Below are 17,795 nucleotides of genomic sequence, written 5' to 3'. Positions count from 1 at the left end.
CTATAGTTGACATTGCTTTAACCCTTGCAGATAATCTAGCCCCACACCTTTATAATTTCTGATTTTCAGCTTAATTTTCCTGTGAAATTTCTCAACCAACTGATGCACCATCTTCATCCAACATACTCTTGCTCTTCACATTGGCAAAGGTGCACGAGGGAACATTCATAGGAACACACACAGCAAATGAAAATACCATGATCTGCACTTGTTCTCAAGGAAACCAGTTTCCTCACCCCAGGCAGGAATCTGGACTGCTGCAACACTTCACTCGCCTCAGAAGCAAGGTATCTTGGTCAGGCACTTGGAAACCGGGATAAAAGGAGATGAACCGAAATTAACCATTGCTTTCTTTTAAGAGCAAAGTCTTTCATGGCTCCTCAGAATACAATCCACACTACTGCTTCTACTAAACCGCAGCTGTATGGTGGTAGCCAGCTGTGGTAGAATAAAGCCCATCTGGTTGGCACTGGGGTTGAACAGAAGTCAGCTGTTTAACATGCCATCACAAATGAGCTAAGCCTAGCCCACAAGAAGAGGGTAACATAGGGTCACATTATTAACAACACTGGTTTACAATTTTGCTTACAAAACAAATAATAATAATTTGTTGCAAAACAAATTATTATTATACTGATATAAATTCCAAATAAGCAAGTACTAGCTATGACTCATTCAGCAGTGGCACTTATTTAGGTAGTAGGATGTAATCAGTCACAAAGTAACCTATTTTAAGATTAAAGGGACAGGACTCCTGCCAAAACACAGGTGTAGTCAACTTTCTCTATTAACACCTGCACTGAAAATATGGCAGTAAACTGAGCACGTAGGTAATTTTTTTTCACAGGACTTGGTGTTACCTATGCCAGGTGCAAAGCAGAATAGCTCCAATGACTTAAAGACAGGGATCAGCTTTTTTGGTTTTGATATACAGCTTAATCTTCCTTTTTCTTTAGAAAAAAGAAATGAGAAGCTGCAGTAGCTCACTACATCCTGCACTAAACACACACACAAAAACCAACCACAAAAACACAACACCCAACATGCACCTAGAACATTTAACATGGAAAACTGTTGGACAGTAACTCAAACTCAGAGATTTGAACTTAAACAAGTGCTGTTTTGCAACACGATATTGATATTTTAAATCCAAAAAAACCTATACAATTTGATTTCAAGAACATCAACAAAACTGTAGCTGTATCAATACAGAAAACAATTTAATTTGTTTGGAAATAAATATTTGACATACAAAGCACACACAGTGAAAAAGGGTCACAACAAATTACAAATGGAGATACTTGCTCATTCACTGAGAAAAGCCCTTGATATTTCCAATTTCATACCATCAAATTTATCATTCTTGCTGATTTAAGCACAGCACTACACAAATATGGATCCCAGTGCTTTCTTTCACAGGTACTGGCATGGATAATTTACTGCAGTGATCCAATTTGAAAATCAGTAGGGACCAGTAAATCACTGCATAAAAGAAAGAGCGAATGAGGTGCTTTTTCCTTAGTGTCAGCAGCCTGTGATTATTACGTTTATTAGGTTTTCTTGAAAGGGCTTCACATTTTCTCAAATATGCAGGAGAACTATATTTCCCCTCTGAGCCCTTACATTAGCATTTTGTGCCTCAGTCCCTGAATACAAGTAAAAGATGAATTTTTCAATTCATTTTAGAAGTTTGTACCATCTGGATGGCACGGAACTAAGCAATGAAACCCCCTTACCTGCACAAAATCTGCTATTATCACAGAGCTAGCTTCTGCAGAAAAGTTAATAAGTAATGCTGACATTTTATGAAAAAGACATTTTTGAATCCACATTTAAGATTAAATTCAATTACATTATCCATACCGATAATGCATCTTTGAAATAAAGGATTGCTTAAGGTTCTATCCTTAAAAGGCGATTTAAAACAGCAAGGCCTGAATCTTCCTGTGATTTTAAGAAACTCATAGCACATTAGAAGTTATAGTACAAACATACACTAACCAATTTCAGTATAGTTTAACCACAAATACTTGCACTGCAGCAATTAAAAACTATAGACAATTACAACAGATCAGCATACCCTACTAACATCTAGCATGTAAATGCTCACAATGTTATTCTGTTGTGTTATTTGTCCTCACCAGAAAGATGAAGATACCAGGGGCCATACCTAGCTCTTGCACATGGGAATCAATTTTTGACATCGCTTTAAAAGAACATGCTGTTCTAGGTCAATAGTCTTCACTACCCTCAATCTGAGCACCATAAGGTACAGTATTTTTGAAACTGTTTAAGCAGCAGTTACTATCATTTTGGAAACAGGACCAAGAAGCCATATATGGTGTAGAAATGAATCACAGTTCCCCCTGGACTCGTCTAACTCTTTTTTCTACTTCCTGCTCTGCCAGAGCTCTTACATCACCTCAGGCGAGTGCTCTGTCCTTGCATGCCTCAGTTCCTGTCTGTAAAATGGGCAAGAAATGTACTTCCTTAATTAACAAGGGATCTGTACAGCAAATGTTGCAATATAGGCAGCTAACAATAAAAAGGTCCAACAGACTGTACAAAATAACCAGCTACATTATTTGTTTGGACAGTACCATCGCATATATCATTAGCGGCTCAAAAACTGTTGGAACAAATAGTGGCTCATGATTATAATACATTAAAAAAAAATCCTTAAAACATGTAACTTAAAATATTAATGGATATTGCTCCCCTTGAACATCCATCAAAGAAGGGAGTAAAACATGAAACTGACAGCACAAAAATGACAATACAACTATAAAATTAAATAAAAGACAATAAAGGATGGATGCATTAGTTAATTACTTTGTGTGTAAGAAATCCCAACTGGCATTAGCTACTCCAACAGACCTACTGGGTCCTGACGCTTTATTTATCTACAGGTGAGAACAGACAAGTCTTGCACTGGAGCATCACTTCTACAGCAAGCTTGTGCACAGCAAGGCGTAGGTCTACCCGCAGAACTGATGCAACAGCACTTTAGCTTATGAAAGCTAAGACGATAAAAACAACAACCACTGTGATTTATACTACTGGAAACAACTACTACATTAGGTAGGCAGCCTTTCAGCAAGACAAACGCTTCTCTGCTTCACAGTTGGGGTTGGCAGGCATTTTATGGTCAGTTGCAGAATTTCTCTACTACCACAGCCTCTGCATCACAGCTGTTGATAGCACAGCAGCGTGAACAGCAGCATGAGATTTTTCACCAGAAAGATCTCAAGCTATCAGGAAACAACCAGCATTTTATGTGTTTAATTTAATCATTAGTATAGAAACAGTCACAAACTGTGGTAAGGAAGCAGGCACAAGGACAGAATGTTTTTGCTAGCATTGAGTAAACTCAGTGTTGTGACTTCGGTAGCCTAAAGGCTACAGTAAAAGTCAAAGTTGATGCAGAGTGCAGGTCAGTTGCCCTATTTATTTTGCTTGAAAGTTATTCTTACTCCATTGTTCCATGTTTTCTTGGCACATCAGAGAGGTAAGTTTTATCAGGCCACGAGTAAAACCCAGGCCTCATTTGTCAAGCAACTCCTTCCAAAGCCAAGAATATACTACTAGCCAAATCAAACCCCATTTATGAAAGATCTTCCTCCTCTTCATCCATTTTTAAGACTTAATAGAAAGAGTTAACAAGAAATTCTGTATCCACATATAAACTCTACTTTGTCGCACTGTCTTCCAACTCTCTACTTACTGAAATCTCATTCACTTACTCCTTTTAATTTTCCTCATCCATTCATAGAGTTGGATCTCAAGAGTTAGCATCCTTCAGTTACAGTTGCAATACTTCAGATCTAATTTAGACTCTTCTCTAATTTAATGACAGCATACAATTAAAGGAACAGTAGACTGCACCCATAACAGCAGTCTTAGACCGCAAAAATTTGCTTAGGAGTAACATGTTATTTTGCTTACCCTAATTACAAAAGTATTTATTCACTTTCCACTCCCAGTATGGGGGACCAACTTACACAACCACATTAATTTTTAAATGGCAGTGGTGCAAAGAGCTGAACAGAGTCTGATGTCATCGCTCAAAAAATCTACTACGTAACATGAAAGAGGGTCTAGAACAGTGCTGAAGAACTGAAACGGCGAGAAGTAGGTCTAGATTTCTGCTCTGATTAAATATCATTGTTGTAGTGCTTATTCTTGGGTTAAATTTTGAAGGAAAAGGTCATAAATTTTTGCACTTTAGAAGGCAAAAATTCCCTATAGAATAATTTAGAAATGCACAAGACATTATGTCCTGACTCAGAAGCAGCAGTGGGAATGTAAGAATATGCACACATACACACAGGACAGCATTCTGCTCAACTTCCAGGTTCAAGCATCAGTATGTTCTGTTAGAGAGAAAATAAGCTTGAAGAGCCTAGCAAATTATATTTAACACTTCTTTTATTACAGTAGAAATTTTAGTTTTTATAAAATCCTCAAATTACAGGATATACATATAGTGAATCTCATCGCAAGTCTTTAGCAGCTGTAGAGCATTACTGCATGCAGTTGCTTCTGCAGTGTGCAAGTGTTCTATAAATAGCTAATCATGTTCAGAGAGCAAGATAAGTAGTCAAAGAGTATCATATTCAATTACCAACTGGTTCATCAGTACCAAGAGGTTGAGCAAAAAATGAAGTAAGCGTATAAATACATGGCTCTGATCTAACAAACTAATACAACTGGAAAGTCTGAATGATACCCACATCACAAAAAAAGGTAACTCAATAGTTACAGGAAAATACTTTGCTTCAAGACTGTTTTCAAAAGTGTTTCACATAAGATTTCTCTGACCAAGGAAGAATAGTTAAGTACAGTGCTATAGAAGTTTACAAAAGGACAATGAAACCTCTTTAATTTTATGCAATTAGAATATTAACATTAACTACAGAAGATTAGGCAAATACTTTGCCTTGAATTCATGGAAAGAAGTTATGTTCACACAGATAATATTCTTTTTCCATGACCTACCTTTCAGCTGCTGGGTGAATGCATAATCAGGACTCAATTTAATATTCACTTCTGTAGTCATGACATTGGCTTCAGATCAGTCATCAGATGGATTTATGCCAAAAAATCCTATACCCATTTGTTTCAGAAGCTGCCTAAACAGGTGCAATCCTTTATGCAAATTTCCCATCACAATAAGAGTCTCAGAAACTGGAAGAACAATTTATATAGAGCTAGCTACAGATTAATTTTCTAAAAAGCTGGCATGCTTTAATTACTGCAGTCTCACATTTGTGTAGACACAAGAACAAATATGCAATGATTCTGCAAAAGTTACTTCGTTTACATTGATTAGTTCACTTAAGAGATGGTTAAAAGTTTAAGCATTGCATCTTTGTCTGAAAAGCCTACAGGTCAGCAATTGGCTTGGTAAAACATCTTCTTATGACAAGGTAACTGCACAGAGTTTTCTGTGATCAAAGTCTTCAGATTTTTTCCAACAACACAATGTAAGACTATGTCACACAGTAGAAACTTGGAAGAGTTCTTTTAAAGTAATATTAATAAAAATAGCCTCTTCTTCAGAAAAGGTGTTAACTACACCAGCTTGATAGATTTTAATCCCTTTTGTTAAATTCAAAGTGGGCCACATTTTTACATTGAGTATGGTAATTTAGACAAAATGGTTCTACAGATACATTTAGTAAGCAGAAGAATACTGTCCAAAGTGTACTGCATAGGTATGTGTACCAACTGCTATCCACTGGAGACATCCTACAGCATCTATAATTCCAACTAAAATAAACCTACTGAGCACAGACTTCTTAAAGTTTTAATCAACCTCAACCAATCCTTGATTCATAAAGAAACAATTCTGTATGACTGAGCATGTTTTGCATAGCATGCAGCTACTTTTTTCACCAATTAGCAATACAGTACAGTAATTTTAAGTTTCCATAAATTGCTTTTGATATGCTAAATTTCATATTATCTCCAAGAAAAGCATATACACATTTTTATACAGCCTGGAGTGAGATCAGTGTAAAACCAGGAATTTATAATCATCAGCAGAAGTGCCAGCTGCTCATAATGTTCACAAAACACAAGTGCCTGAAATCTGGCTATGCAACAGTTGGTGCCAATCTGCTTATAAAGGAAATGCTGCCGAGGCATAGTCTTCTTACAAAAACAGGGCATGAGGGCTTCATTATTAAGTGTTCAACAACAATCCTCAGCTCAGTGAAGAGAGTCCTGAAAAATCAGATTTAAAGAGAGTATTAAAATCCTACAGCATTTATCAGAAACAAGTATCATCTGATCTATCTTTTTCATTCACTTCTTTTCTCAACACCCCACACACACTCTAGTTCGCAAGTTCTTTAGATCAAGTCAACGTCACAGTATCTTGCAAGAGTTCAAAATTCATTAAACATTGATTTTTAAACATTAACATTTTAATTAACTTTAGTTCAGCAACTTCCAGCTGAGGACAGATATAAAGACAGCAGAAAAATTCCACCTTCAAGCAAAAAAGAAAAAAAAAAAACACCACAGCACTACAAAGAAAAAAGAAAGAGTAATGGTTTATCAGATATAGTGTAAGGAGTTGGAAGGTAATTGTGTGTTTGCACTGCTTCTTGCCAGAATGCAAGAACCCTGCACTCTAGAAGCAACTATTAAAAGACAGACATGAAAAATAAAACCCACAACACCAGTTTCCCCTAAAACCACATAAATGCCAGCAGAAAATCTTGGATAAACTAGTTCTACTGAAAGTCAGTTTTAGTATTGCACAACTTAAATTATTTTTAGATACCAAAGAAGTAAAGCACCTTCATAGATTTTTGTTGTTGTTAAAAAAAAATACATGTACTAAGATGGAACAATTGATTTCTTACAAAATAGTAGGGAATAGAAGGCGGTTAAGTTTATGATTCTCAGACCTGTCTTTGCATACCATGGCAGCCAATGCCACTTCCTTGGTACTTTAGCAAATCATTTTCTAATTGGGTATCAATCAGACTAGAAAGCACGTTCACAAAATCTTACACTATGCAACGCTTGTCATAAAAAAAGTTCTGAGAAAGCACTGACCCAAGCAAATCCTCATAGAAATATTTATGGTTTCAAAGTTTAAAGCAATAGTATTGGCTTGACCAACTTTCAAACAAAATCAGTAAGGCTCTATTTCAATTATAATTAACCTGATTTATGAATTTAACTAACAGAGGTAATGAACATGTTTAAGATCACCCACAGATTTTTTTTTTCCTGTCACCATTATACAAGTTCCTAAGTGCCTGTTCACGTATAGACTTAGCCTCAGATAGGCCTGGAATCTAAAAATAAGGATATCTTTCTGGTAAATAGTTGCAGAACAACTGAAAGACTTTCTTCTCCCAAAGCATAGTTTCAATTATGCAAGCATGTTCTGAAAGCTCCTGCTCAAGGATGGTGGTACATTTCAGGAAAGTTCTGTTATATGAAATAAATGTAACCTTGAACTAGCTGTTCTTTTTTTTTTTAGCATCCAGGTGTATTCCACATTCTATAATTACCATTTGCAGATTTAGTATTATGAATTATGATTTCATTTTAGAATGAAAAATTTCTGAATGCCTAACCACTATGCAGTTAAACATTAACTTCTGAAATCAATTTAGCACTTACCGACAGTATGGATTTCGCCGAGAGGAGTAGCGTAACGTAAGAAACCTGTAGTAAATGAAGGGCTGGAGCAGACTCCCTTGACCACTGAAAGAGAATAGAGAAGTAGAGCTTCATACCGAGAACAGAAAAAAAAAACCCACACAACAGGACTTTCCTAATAAAAGCAAGCAAACTACTTAGGCGCAAAGAAAGCTAGATTGGTGTCACATTGGTTCAGATAATCTAGATCTGACAAGAAAAAGTACATAACCATACACTTACGAAAGCAGAAGCTTACATTATAGAATAAAACTGCTCAATGAAGCAGTTAAAGAAGTGCTGTTCTTGTATTGATTTTATATTTATGAAGTTTTTTTATATGCCTCATTTCTGGTGGTGGGCAAAGAATCACAGAAGTGATGGTGGACGCCTGTTCAGTATTAAGAACAAGCTTGCTGGTCAAGAAACTGGCTGACAGAAATAGTCTAGTTACAGTGAGCTTTTTCAGCTCTAATCATAGCACTTTGAGTATCTGGACCATATTTCTAGTATCTTTTGCAAAACTTCTCAGAACACACTGAAGACTGTTATAGATATATTGAAATATTAATGCCAAGCTGATATCCGACTATTTCAGTTACACTAAAACTCGGTTTTGATGCTTTACAAAGCTGCTGTTTCACATGATGGTGCTGTAAAATAGTGGAAGGGTAGCACACAAACCGTACGTAGCAAAGCACAGAAATACCGTGAGTTTAATTTTAAGGACTGAAGCTTCTTTATATAACACAATATTAAAAAGCTCTGTTTGAAGATGAACATGACGGTTCCAGTAACCAGAGCACCTTCGCGTAGGAGAGATATCTTTACCACGAAGAAAAAAATATAAAGTGAAAAGTGAGCTACAGGAAGGGGGAAGAGAGGAAGTCTTGCACCTGTACAGTATTTACAAGCAATATAATATGCTAAAACAGTTTAAAAAACAAATTCTCACAATAGCTGCATTTAACCATTATACTATTTTAAAATTTGGTATATGATCTTTTTCAAGCATCAGTATCTACTAGATGACTTATCAAGTAGCAGCACTTGCCATACCAAATTCCCCAGGGCAGGGGGGGAAGTTCTCCTGAAGAGAAGCTTAAAGCACTTGAATGTTTCAGATACTGGATACAGAGTGTATCTGTCAGTTGGTACCTGGCCTTAAATGAAATGGAATCCTTCAGGATTGAAGCATTGAAGTGTTCAGCTGACATACCAAAAGATAAAGACAAATTATGCATTCTATCAGCTTCCAAGAAGATAAAGCCTCCCTTCTGCTGCCTGTGAGACCACTCAGGACAAGCGCTCTCACTGTGCTATGACTTGTATAGAACAAAGGGTGTTATTCCCCCTCCAAATATTAAAAGGCAATGACCCAAACTTCAGTGACTGGCAGGTCATTATGCCTATATGACTTCAGTAGGATTCCAACATGCATGCACTCCAGATCCCCAAAATGAATTCAACAGGCTGCACAGCAGGCAAAACCAAATGGAATCATAAAAAACAGACAAGGGTCACTAGTCAGAAGTAACACAGGAGAGGACATAACCTACTCCTGCTTGCACACTTTTAGCACAATGAAATTTCATGCCACTTAAACTTCTGGAATCTAACAGTCAAAAATAAGGGTTCACTTTCAGTGAAGCTGAAGATCTTAATATTCTATTACGCTGACCAAAAATAAACTTACTGAACAATGTAGGAGAACACCAGTTACCGGCCTGAAAAAAAACTTTTATTTGACCCAACAATGTCACCCATGTTATGAAAGGCAAAGGTTTTTTGGTGCTCAGTTGTACCAGAGTGAATGCTTTTTGATTTCATGATGCACCGACTTGACAAGTCTAGGAATCAAATAAATGTAACTAAGTTCAAGCCTTGGTCAGCCAAAATTATACCAATGGAGATCCGAGACCCACAGAGAACTCAATTGCAAAAAGTAATCTTGTGTATAAAGTTTCTAATTCTAAAAATATTTATGGTAATTCTTACCTGAAGAGCATAAAAACTGTAGCTGGCATCAGGAAAATTTCATTGCAAGCAATGAATTTTAGAATATTCTGTTGATTAGCATTCAGTTTCTCTAAAAGATTTCTCAGAAAGGGCAGACTATTTGAACTTCGTGCCTTTAAAGAAGAAAGAAGATTGCCAGAAAACATACAAGTTACACCTATCTTCTCTAGCACAAAGAAATCAAAATACTAACAATTATAATTTACAACTCATTTCAGCATTTTAAGACTAGATTCTTTAAAGGTATTGAGATTAATATCCCAAAGAAAACTACCAGAAGCTTGGAACTCCATAATTACATAGAGTTCAATTACAAACATGAGGCACTGCAATTCCCTCACCCACCCATTTTAGGTTCAACTGCACAGGGATGGTCACAAGCCTTATTCTGTCCACTAGGAGCAAGTACCTGTGGTAGCAAGATAGCCTAGTTAGGAACACCAAAGGTGGAGTTACACTAAGCTGCACAAGGCAGTTCACTGAGCAGCAGGTCCAACTCACAAGTATTTTGCTTCCTAGCCTCACCCTGCAGTTTGTTATGTTACTACTGAAATAGGAAATTAAATTTCACAGGCTATGGTTTAGCTTGAAAGACATGTCTTACGTTTCAACTTAACTGTTACACAGCATTTGCTTCCTTCAGAGAATAGCATTTGAAGAAAAATAACTAGTGTCAACTCCAACATATCATTGAGTCATAACAGAAGATTAGATACTCTCAGATTCTCTGCGCTGAGATTCCATACTACAATTTCACTCTAACTCGTCTAGTGTAGCTAAACGAAACCATAGCTGCAACTCAAGCCTGTTTATAAACCCCAAGAATACCAACAGTATTAATCGTATCATACATCATATACTTACATCAAGAACCTTCTTTGTATATGTGGCAGCATGAAGCAAAGAGAACAGCAGAACTGGAAAAATACTCACTGAAGCAAGCGATAAGGAAAATTATAGGCTGCAGAAGTGCTTCATTTCTCCGTGATGTTATGCTAACACACAAGTCAGACTGATGGCTCTTTGCAAGAGATTGGCAGAAATGACCTATACTGGATTAAGACATGCATATGTCTAACAACTATATAGCTCTTCCCTTTGCTTCTTACGCTTTCTCTTCACTATGCATTTTCATTAACTTCAAAATGGGTGTGTGTGCAGGTATGCAAAAGTACAACATGCACCATTACACACCAGTGCATTTCTACTGATATGCATTCTTTCTGCACGAAAGACACGTGAGATCACTTCTTAAAATCTATCATATACATTTAGTCATAATATTTTTTATTAAGAGATGCTACAAAATGCATTTCTTTACCAAAGAACATGCAGGTGCCAGCCATTCAGATTTTAGAGAGCAAGAACGTAGACGTTCCTCTGCCAGAGACATTTTAACAGTAGAACATTAAGCATACATATGAAGTGGCACAAAGAAAACTCAGTTCTTACATGTCACCTTTGACAAGCCACAGGACTTAAGTCTTTTTTGCAGTCTTTATTTTTTTAATAACTTATCTGAAAAAGCTACTACTGAATAATTGTCTCTGTACATGATATATGTCCTACTTACAGTGAGGAGTCATGTATAAACCCTGTATTGGTAATAAATGAAAGTTACCAACTTCTCAAAGTATCACGAGGCTGGTCATAAAATCCACTGAACTTAAGTCTCAGGAAAAGAAAATGTAAGTAGCCAGAGACTGCAATGTACTAGTTATAGAGGTGATTAACCTGAATATGGATCAATCAACATAAGCCTCTCCTATTTTACATAGAGTATGTTCTATGAATAGCAGATATATTCTAGTTTAAACTAGTTTTTCAAATCATGGCACCGGTGATGAATAGAATCAAGTTTTTAAGATATTTTAAAACATTACCAGGATGACACAAATAAAGGATACTTGTAACAGGGTAGGAATTCACAAAGATAAGAGAGTACAACAGGTAGTGGCAGCTGTCCTCCAGCAAAGCCTGGGCCAGAAATGCCCTGCTAAGCTGAAAGTGCGGTAGCCTTTGGTGTAGTCGGAGGGCACTAGTAAGAGCATTTGCCAGCAAGGCACGCTGATAAAAGCTTGCTGCTTCATGCAACCTGCAAATCATCAGAGGAGACGTTACCATATGAACCAAACCCCTGCTCAGAAGTCTTCCACCCTTGAGAATTGCATCACAGTTGCACAATACCTGAAGCATTTCTATTATCGTACATAAGTACTGTTACCAAAATACAACTCAAAAACTGGTAACACTGACTTACTGCAGGTGCCAAAGATAAAAGAACTCAATATATTACTCCATAACTACACAGAAAAACGTGCATCTGCCACTACTTCACAGTTGCTCAACACATTTTCCAGACACACCTGAAAGTGTTTCAAACCAATCTAAAACTCTGTAAACTGTTCTGACAAAAAGCATCCAAGTAAGCCGAATAATAGAAATTTACCCTTACATGAAAAACAACTCTATGAAAAGGGAGTGTAGTTACTTTGTAAATTTTTAATGCTATTTTACAATATTACAATACATACCCTAGAAGAGGCAGGACAAATAAAGCTGAGCAGTAAACTGTGAACAAGCGGGAAATCCACATTGCTGTATCCAACTTGTTAGCCATCAGAAATTGCTACATTAGAAGAAGAAAAGAAAAAAACCCAACCCCCACAGAAGTTGATATCTTAATATTTGCATACAATGAACACTCTTCCCTTCTATATTAAATGGCAAGTCTTTCTCCAACCTCGAATACAATCAAATTATAGCTTGAAGCAAAGAGCACGTTTTCGTTCTGTATGAAACTTAACTCATACGATGTTACTAACCATATCAAAAATAGCTTGGCTGTCTCACAATCGAAAGGCTACTTTGTACGTTACAACAAAATATAGTGGTAAGATCTTGTGTGATGGTAGTTTTGCTAAACAAGCCAACCTCACAAAACAGCCAGCTTCCAAAATGTATCATGCAAGGTCTTTTAGACCTGACTGACTTTTGCATCTATCCCTTCAAGGTTCCTTTTAGAATATACTTCACACACGTGGGGATATATCTCCACACTTCTTACAGAGAGGAAAAAAAAGAAGGGGTCAGGTAAATTTAGCATAGCTACATCATAAGGAAAGTGGCATCATTTTGGCCTACATATTCTTGGCCTCAAAAAGAGAAAAAAGTTTTTAATGGTAATCTACCACCTTTCCTGTTGTCGAGCTCTCCTTCACCACAGTCCTCTTCACACCTGATATAGTCCCAGTACCAGACATGCTCTAATGAAACACAGCATGCTTTTGGCCATTAGGTGCCAAAGAGTCAAAACATCACCTGAAAGAGCTCAAAATTTTTTTCCGAATTTGAACCAGCTTTTGAAGGCTGTTCTTTTCCTGTTATGTTCCTAGACCCTTTTTATGAAAATGACGAGAAATTAACCTAACTGACCTGCAAGCGTCTTCATATCATTATCTACTGACTTACTTGCACAACACAACCGCAGACACATAGTCACAGCCCCACGGAGTTAGTGTCGATCAAGACATTTTCAAGAACGGCGGCGCAGCAACAGCACGTTTTGAATCAGAAAGTGAAAGAGCCGCCTCCCCCTGCCCGCACCCGCCCGAGCAGCCGGCCATTCTGCCATTCCAGCAGGGCCCTCCCAGCAGCGCAAGGGGCGCCCGCGCTGCCGGAGAAGCACCGTGGCCGGCCCAGCACCCTCACGGCCCCACCAAGAGTCGGGTCGGCGCCGCGGCCTGCTTCCCGCCCCCGCCACGGCCACGGCCGAGGAGTCCTTACCACAGCTCCGCCGCCAGCCCCGCCTTGCATGGGCCCGTTCTGCGTGGAGTCCGCCATGGCCGCACCTGCGGGGAGAGAAGCGCCTCAGCTGGGACCGGGACGGCCGGGGCCGCCACTGCCGCCGCTCGAGCTCCTGCTCCCGGCCCGGCCGCCTGCCACCCACCGCAAGCGCCACAAACGGCAAAGCACCACCACCGCCGCGGCCGCGCGCTCCCCGGATACAGCCGAACGTCACTTCCAGCGGGCCGCGGGGCCTGCCGGGCAATGTAGGCCCGGCGACGTGACGCGGCCGGCCACGCCTGGCGACGTCACAAGGCCTTGCTGGGAGGTGGTGTGCGGCCGCCTCGGCCCCCCACCGGGAGCGGCACCCCTCGAGTCCGGTAACGCGGCTGCCAGGAGAGGCCGTTGCGGACGAGGATCGTCCTTCCGCAGCCCCTCGCCCGCCCCCGGGGCCCTGCTGTCCGCAGCAGGCCCGGCCGCTGCTTCTCAGCTTGCTCCGTAGGGTCTGTACGGGGGCCCTTCTGCCTCGTGACGGTAACAGCAACAATACTAACGCTGTCTTGTAAACGGCGCTAGTCTGGGGAGTGGTTGCTCACTGAGGGCCGAACAGGCTTTCCAGAGCCATTTAGCGAGACACAGACTTGGCGCTGTGCATCCGCAACGGAAGCGGGAATTGTAATGTCGCGGGTCTTAGGGTGCGCAACGGTTCCGCGATGCTGTGGTAGCACAGTGATGTCACACAACAATGATGCAATGTGCACATTAAACATCATGCTGCTTCAGGTTGTGTCCATGTTGTTTAGTGTTATTGGTTCCCAATAATGTAAAAAGATTAAAAAAAAGAAGCCTTTTCAAAGCTGCACGTGCCCAAACATTCATACTGTAAGCAGTATTAAATTAAAAGGCAGCAGCTTTGAAATAAGTTTATGAAATCTTTGGTCAATAATCATTAAACCTTGAAGCTAAAGAGGTTCAATCAAGCACGGGTATATCGGCGACATTGACAGGAGGACCAAGCTGGATGGCGCAAAGCAGAAGCCTCCTGCTCTCTCTGCAGCATGTAGCATATGCCATTTGCAAGGTCTTGGGAAGGGTTAATCCTCCCTTCATCAATCTGACCCTTGTCTTAATATTGATTTTTTTTTTTAATGATCTGTACCGGATAGCTATGCGAACATGTTTCTGTTCTCAGCTGGAAGTCTGTAAACCTAGTATAACATGGCTGAAGTGGTCTCAAAGTACAAGAAAACAAAGTGAGGGCCTCAAGACTGACACCTTTGTCTTTTAGCTCCTCTAGCCTCATGTGGTTTGTACGCCTGGGTTTCTCTCAAGGATGTGCAGCAGGTTCCCCCTTCTGGCAGCATGGGTTCCAGGACAGCAAGCCATCTGCTCCAGTTTCTAATCATTCCCAGATGCTTTCAATTACTCTTTAGCAGCAAAAAAGACATATTTTTGTGACCAAGGATGTTGGAATCAACATCCGCAATCAGCCTCATTTCTGGCTTACGATGATTAAACTTGAAGATTGATTGGAAGAGACTCAGGAAGGCGTCAGGAGAATGTGTAATGAAGTACATTGACGGGTGAAGGAGCAAAATAAGAGTCAGCTGATAGGGATTCTAATACTGTAACAATTACAAGTAAACTAAAGGCTTGAGGCTAATTAACACTTTTTAAATTGAAAATGCAGAACCTGATTTTCCACTTCTCTTTCCAGCCACTCATCTCTTGCTAAAGTGGCTGCAAAGTAGACACAAGAACTACCTGCTGTTTTGGGGCTATTTTTCTACAGGTGGAGGAGAGTCTACGGGTAAACAGCACTAGAGAATTAGGACTCTTGGTGTGTTCTCAAATGTATAATAAAAAGACTGACAAACACTTATGCTAAACCAAAATTAAGGCTTTGAATATTGCCCCAGTAAATTAAGTTTAACCATTACCAGATTATTTTCTTTATTATTGTGCTGGTTTTGGTTGGGATAGAGTTAATTTTCTTTATAGTAGCTAGTATGGGGCTATGTTTTGGATTTGTGCTGAAAACAGTGTTGATAACACACTGATGTTTTAGCTGTTGCTGCACTAGTCAAGGACTTTTCAGCTTCCTGTGCTCTGCCAGCTGCAGAAGAAGTTGGGAGAGGACACGGCCAAGATAGTTGATCCAAACTGACCAAAGGGCTATTCCATACCATATGGCGTCATGCTCAGTATATAAAGCTGGGGAAGAAGAGGGAAGGGGGGGATGTTTGGAGTGATGGCATTTGTCTTCCCAAATAACCATTACGTGTGATGGAGCCCTGCTTTCCTGGAGATGGCTGAACACCTGCCTGCCCATGGGAAGCAGTGAATGAATTCCTTGCTTTGCTTTGCTTGCATGCACAGCTTTTGCTTTCCCTATTAAACTGTCTTTATCTCAACCCTCGAGTTTTCTCAGTTTTACCCTTCCGATTCTCTCCCTCATCCCACCAGGGGGGAGTGAGCGAGCGGCTGTGTGGTGCTCAGTTGCTGGCTGGGGTTAAACCACGATGATTATGAATGAAAATACTAATATAACCAGGAGATTTCTTTAGATGCAACTGAAATGTGGAAATGCCCATTGAACACCACCAGACGTTTAATGCTGCCAAACTGAAATGTCACAAGCGAAAAAAAACCCTTATGATCAGTCTTCAAGATTATGTATCTCTTAGATCTAGGATGACACATCCATGTCTTTATCAGGAGTGCTTATTTATTTCTTGGCATTTGTAATTTAGGAAGGACTGAATACATACACATGCAAAGCATTCATTTCTAGAGTCTGCTTTGCTGTCTGTGAGTCATAACAACTAAATTCTGTATTTTCTTTTAGCAAAAGTTGTCTTTCACAGATTGGCCTTAATTTCATTTAAGTAGAATGTTAAGCCATTGTTTATTCCCAAAAGTTAATGGCTTAAAAAGTGCCATACTTTGGAAAACTTAATAAGGAATATCATACTTGGCCCTTTACAGCCAAGAAGTCCCCTTTGGTTTATATCAGTTTTTCTTTTCCCAGCTTTCCCCTTCACTTTGTTCGGCGTCTGTTGTTGCTTCTTGTTTGATATAGTCTCTCCTGTTGAGCAATTCGGACCATGCTACTGTTTGCTTTAACTTGAGAGAAGACATTAAATTACATCTTAAGAAATCAAGTTTCAGCTCTTGGCTTCTCCCTTTCCCAATTCTCCTCTGCTATAATATTGCTGATTGAGCAGAGAGAAGGGGCAGAAATGGATTCCTGTGTTGTTAATGATTTGGTTTCCAACAGCTGTAGGGGGATTCTTCTGGACCATCAAGGCACCAGTTTGCCTTCATTGATGACTGATAGTTCAGATATTTAGAAGAGTATCATTGTAATTGCTAAGGACTTAGCTACCTCATTGGCAATACAGTCCCATTTCTCCTCTGTGGCAGTTCGACACAATCAGCACAGACATCTCTGAAAATGTAACTAACACAGCTCTCTCTTCCCCCCCAGTAAATGTATAAGCCTATCAGAGAATTACTGGCAGTAACAATACCTGGGATCAGCTCTCTCTTAATTTAAAAAAATATGGATGCAAAGAGATATATTTTGACCTTTCAGGCCCAAACAAGTACACCTGCTTCCACTAACCCACTTCGAAGTCTCAGGGAAAAAAAAATAAAACACCTTAGTATATCTGTAAAATAATTCACAAATTTTAGAAATATATGAAAGAAATTATGTAATGCTTTGCATTTGTTTAGCTCCAGATGATACTGTCCAGACACACTGCAAGTTTACTATACTCGCAACACCGCTATGAGTTAGATGTCCAATGGAGACTTTGGGTCAAAAAGGTTGGTAACTTCCTTGTAGGCACACGAGCAGTAGCGTAGCTGGGCTGGAAATAGAATCCACAGTTCCTGAGTCCCCGTTGCCACTTTCCTTAGTGGTCACTACATGTTTTCAGATGAAATCATTTGCAACACTCCATATGTAATTTGAGGCCTGTTTGAATATCTGAAGAAAAGGGAGTCTTTTTTGGTGTTTCCAGTTAATTACTGAGAACCTTATTACAGACACTATGGAAATATTTTATAAACAACGATTATTATTAAATACATTTTGACAGCCATAATAAAATATTTTATAGAACTAGTATTTTGTATTACAGGTTGTTTTAAATTTGGACATTTTATTGTCTTTTTAATAGCATTACCATCAGACGCATGCGATCTTTTGTGGTCTCCAGTGGCCTCAATTCTCAATCATTTTAATAGAAGCTGATGTAACATTGTTTATGTGGTGTTCACCACCTTGCAGCATGGAGCACTTGAGGTTCAGATAA

The 17,795-nt window shown here is 39.2% G+C and overlaps 1 protein-coding gene across 2 annotated transcripts; it reads right to left on the bottom strand.

Moving 5' to 3' along the window:
- Positions 1 to 608: 608 nt before the first annotated feature.
- TMEM33 (transmembrane protein 33) lies at positions 609 to 13,743 on the bottom strand. Of its 2 annotated transcripts, XM_075500002.1 has the most exons (8): positions 13,634 to 13,743; positions 13,471 to 13,535; positions 12,219 to 12,313; positions 11,592 to 11,779; positions 10,549 to 10,616; positions 9,664 to 9,797; positions 7,648 to 7,731; positions 609 to 6,228 (listed from the first exon to the last, which is right to left on the bottom strand). In XM_075500002.1, the coding sequence occupies exons 2-8, from the start codon at positions 13,525 to 13,527 to the stop codon at positions 6,099 to 6,101; spliced, it is 756 nt and encodes a 251-aa protein (XP_075356117.1). In that variant the 5' UTR covers positions 13,528 to 13,535; positions 13,634 to 13,743; the 3' UTR covers positions 609 to 6,098. The 2 variants fall into 2 exon arrangements, with proteins under 2 accessions (XP_075356117.1, XP_075356116.1); XM_075500001.1 differs by having other exon boundaries at positions 13,471 to 13,664.
- Between the last annotated feature and the right edge of the window lie 4,052 nt (positions 13,744 to 17,795).

Source organism: Mycteria americana, chromosome 4, assembly GCF_035582795.1.
Source record: "Mycteria americana isolate JAX WOST 10 ecotype Jacksonville Zoo and Gardens chromosome 4, USCA_MyAme_1.0, whole genome shotgun sequence".
NCBI lineage: Eukaryota > Metazoa > Chordata > Aves > Ciconiiformes > Ciconiidae > Mycteria > Mycteria americana.
The sequence above is the reverse complement of the archived record's forward strand: the minus strand, read 5'-3'. Positions and strand labels throughout refer to the sequence as shown.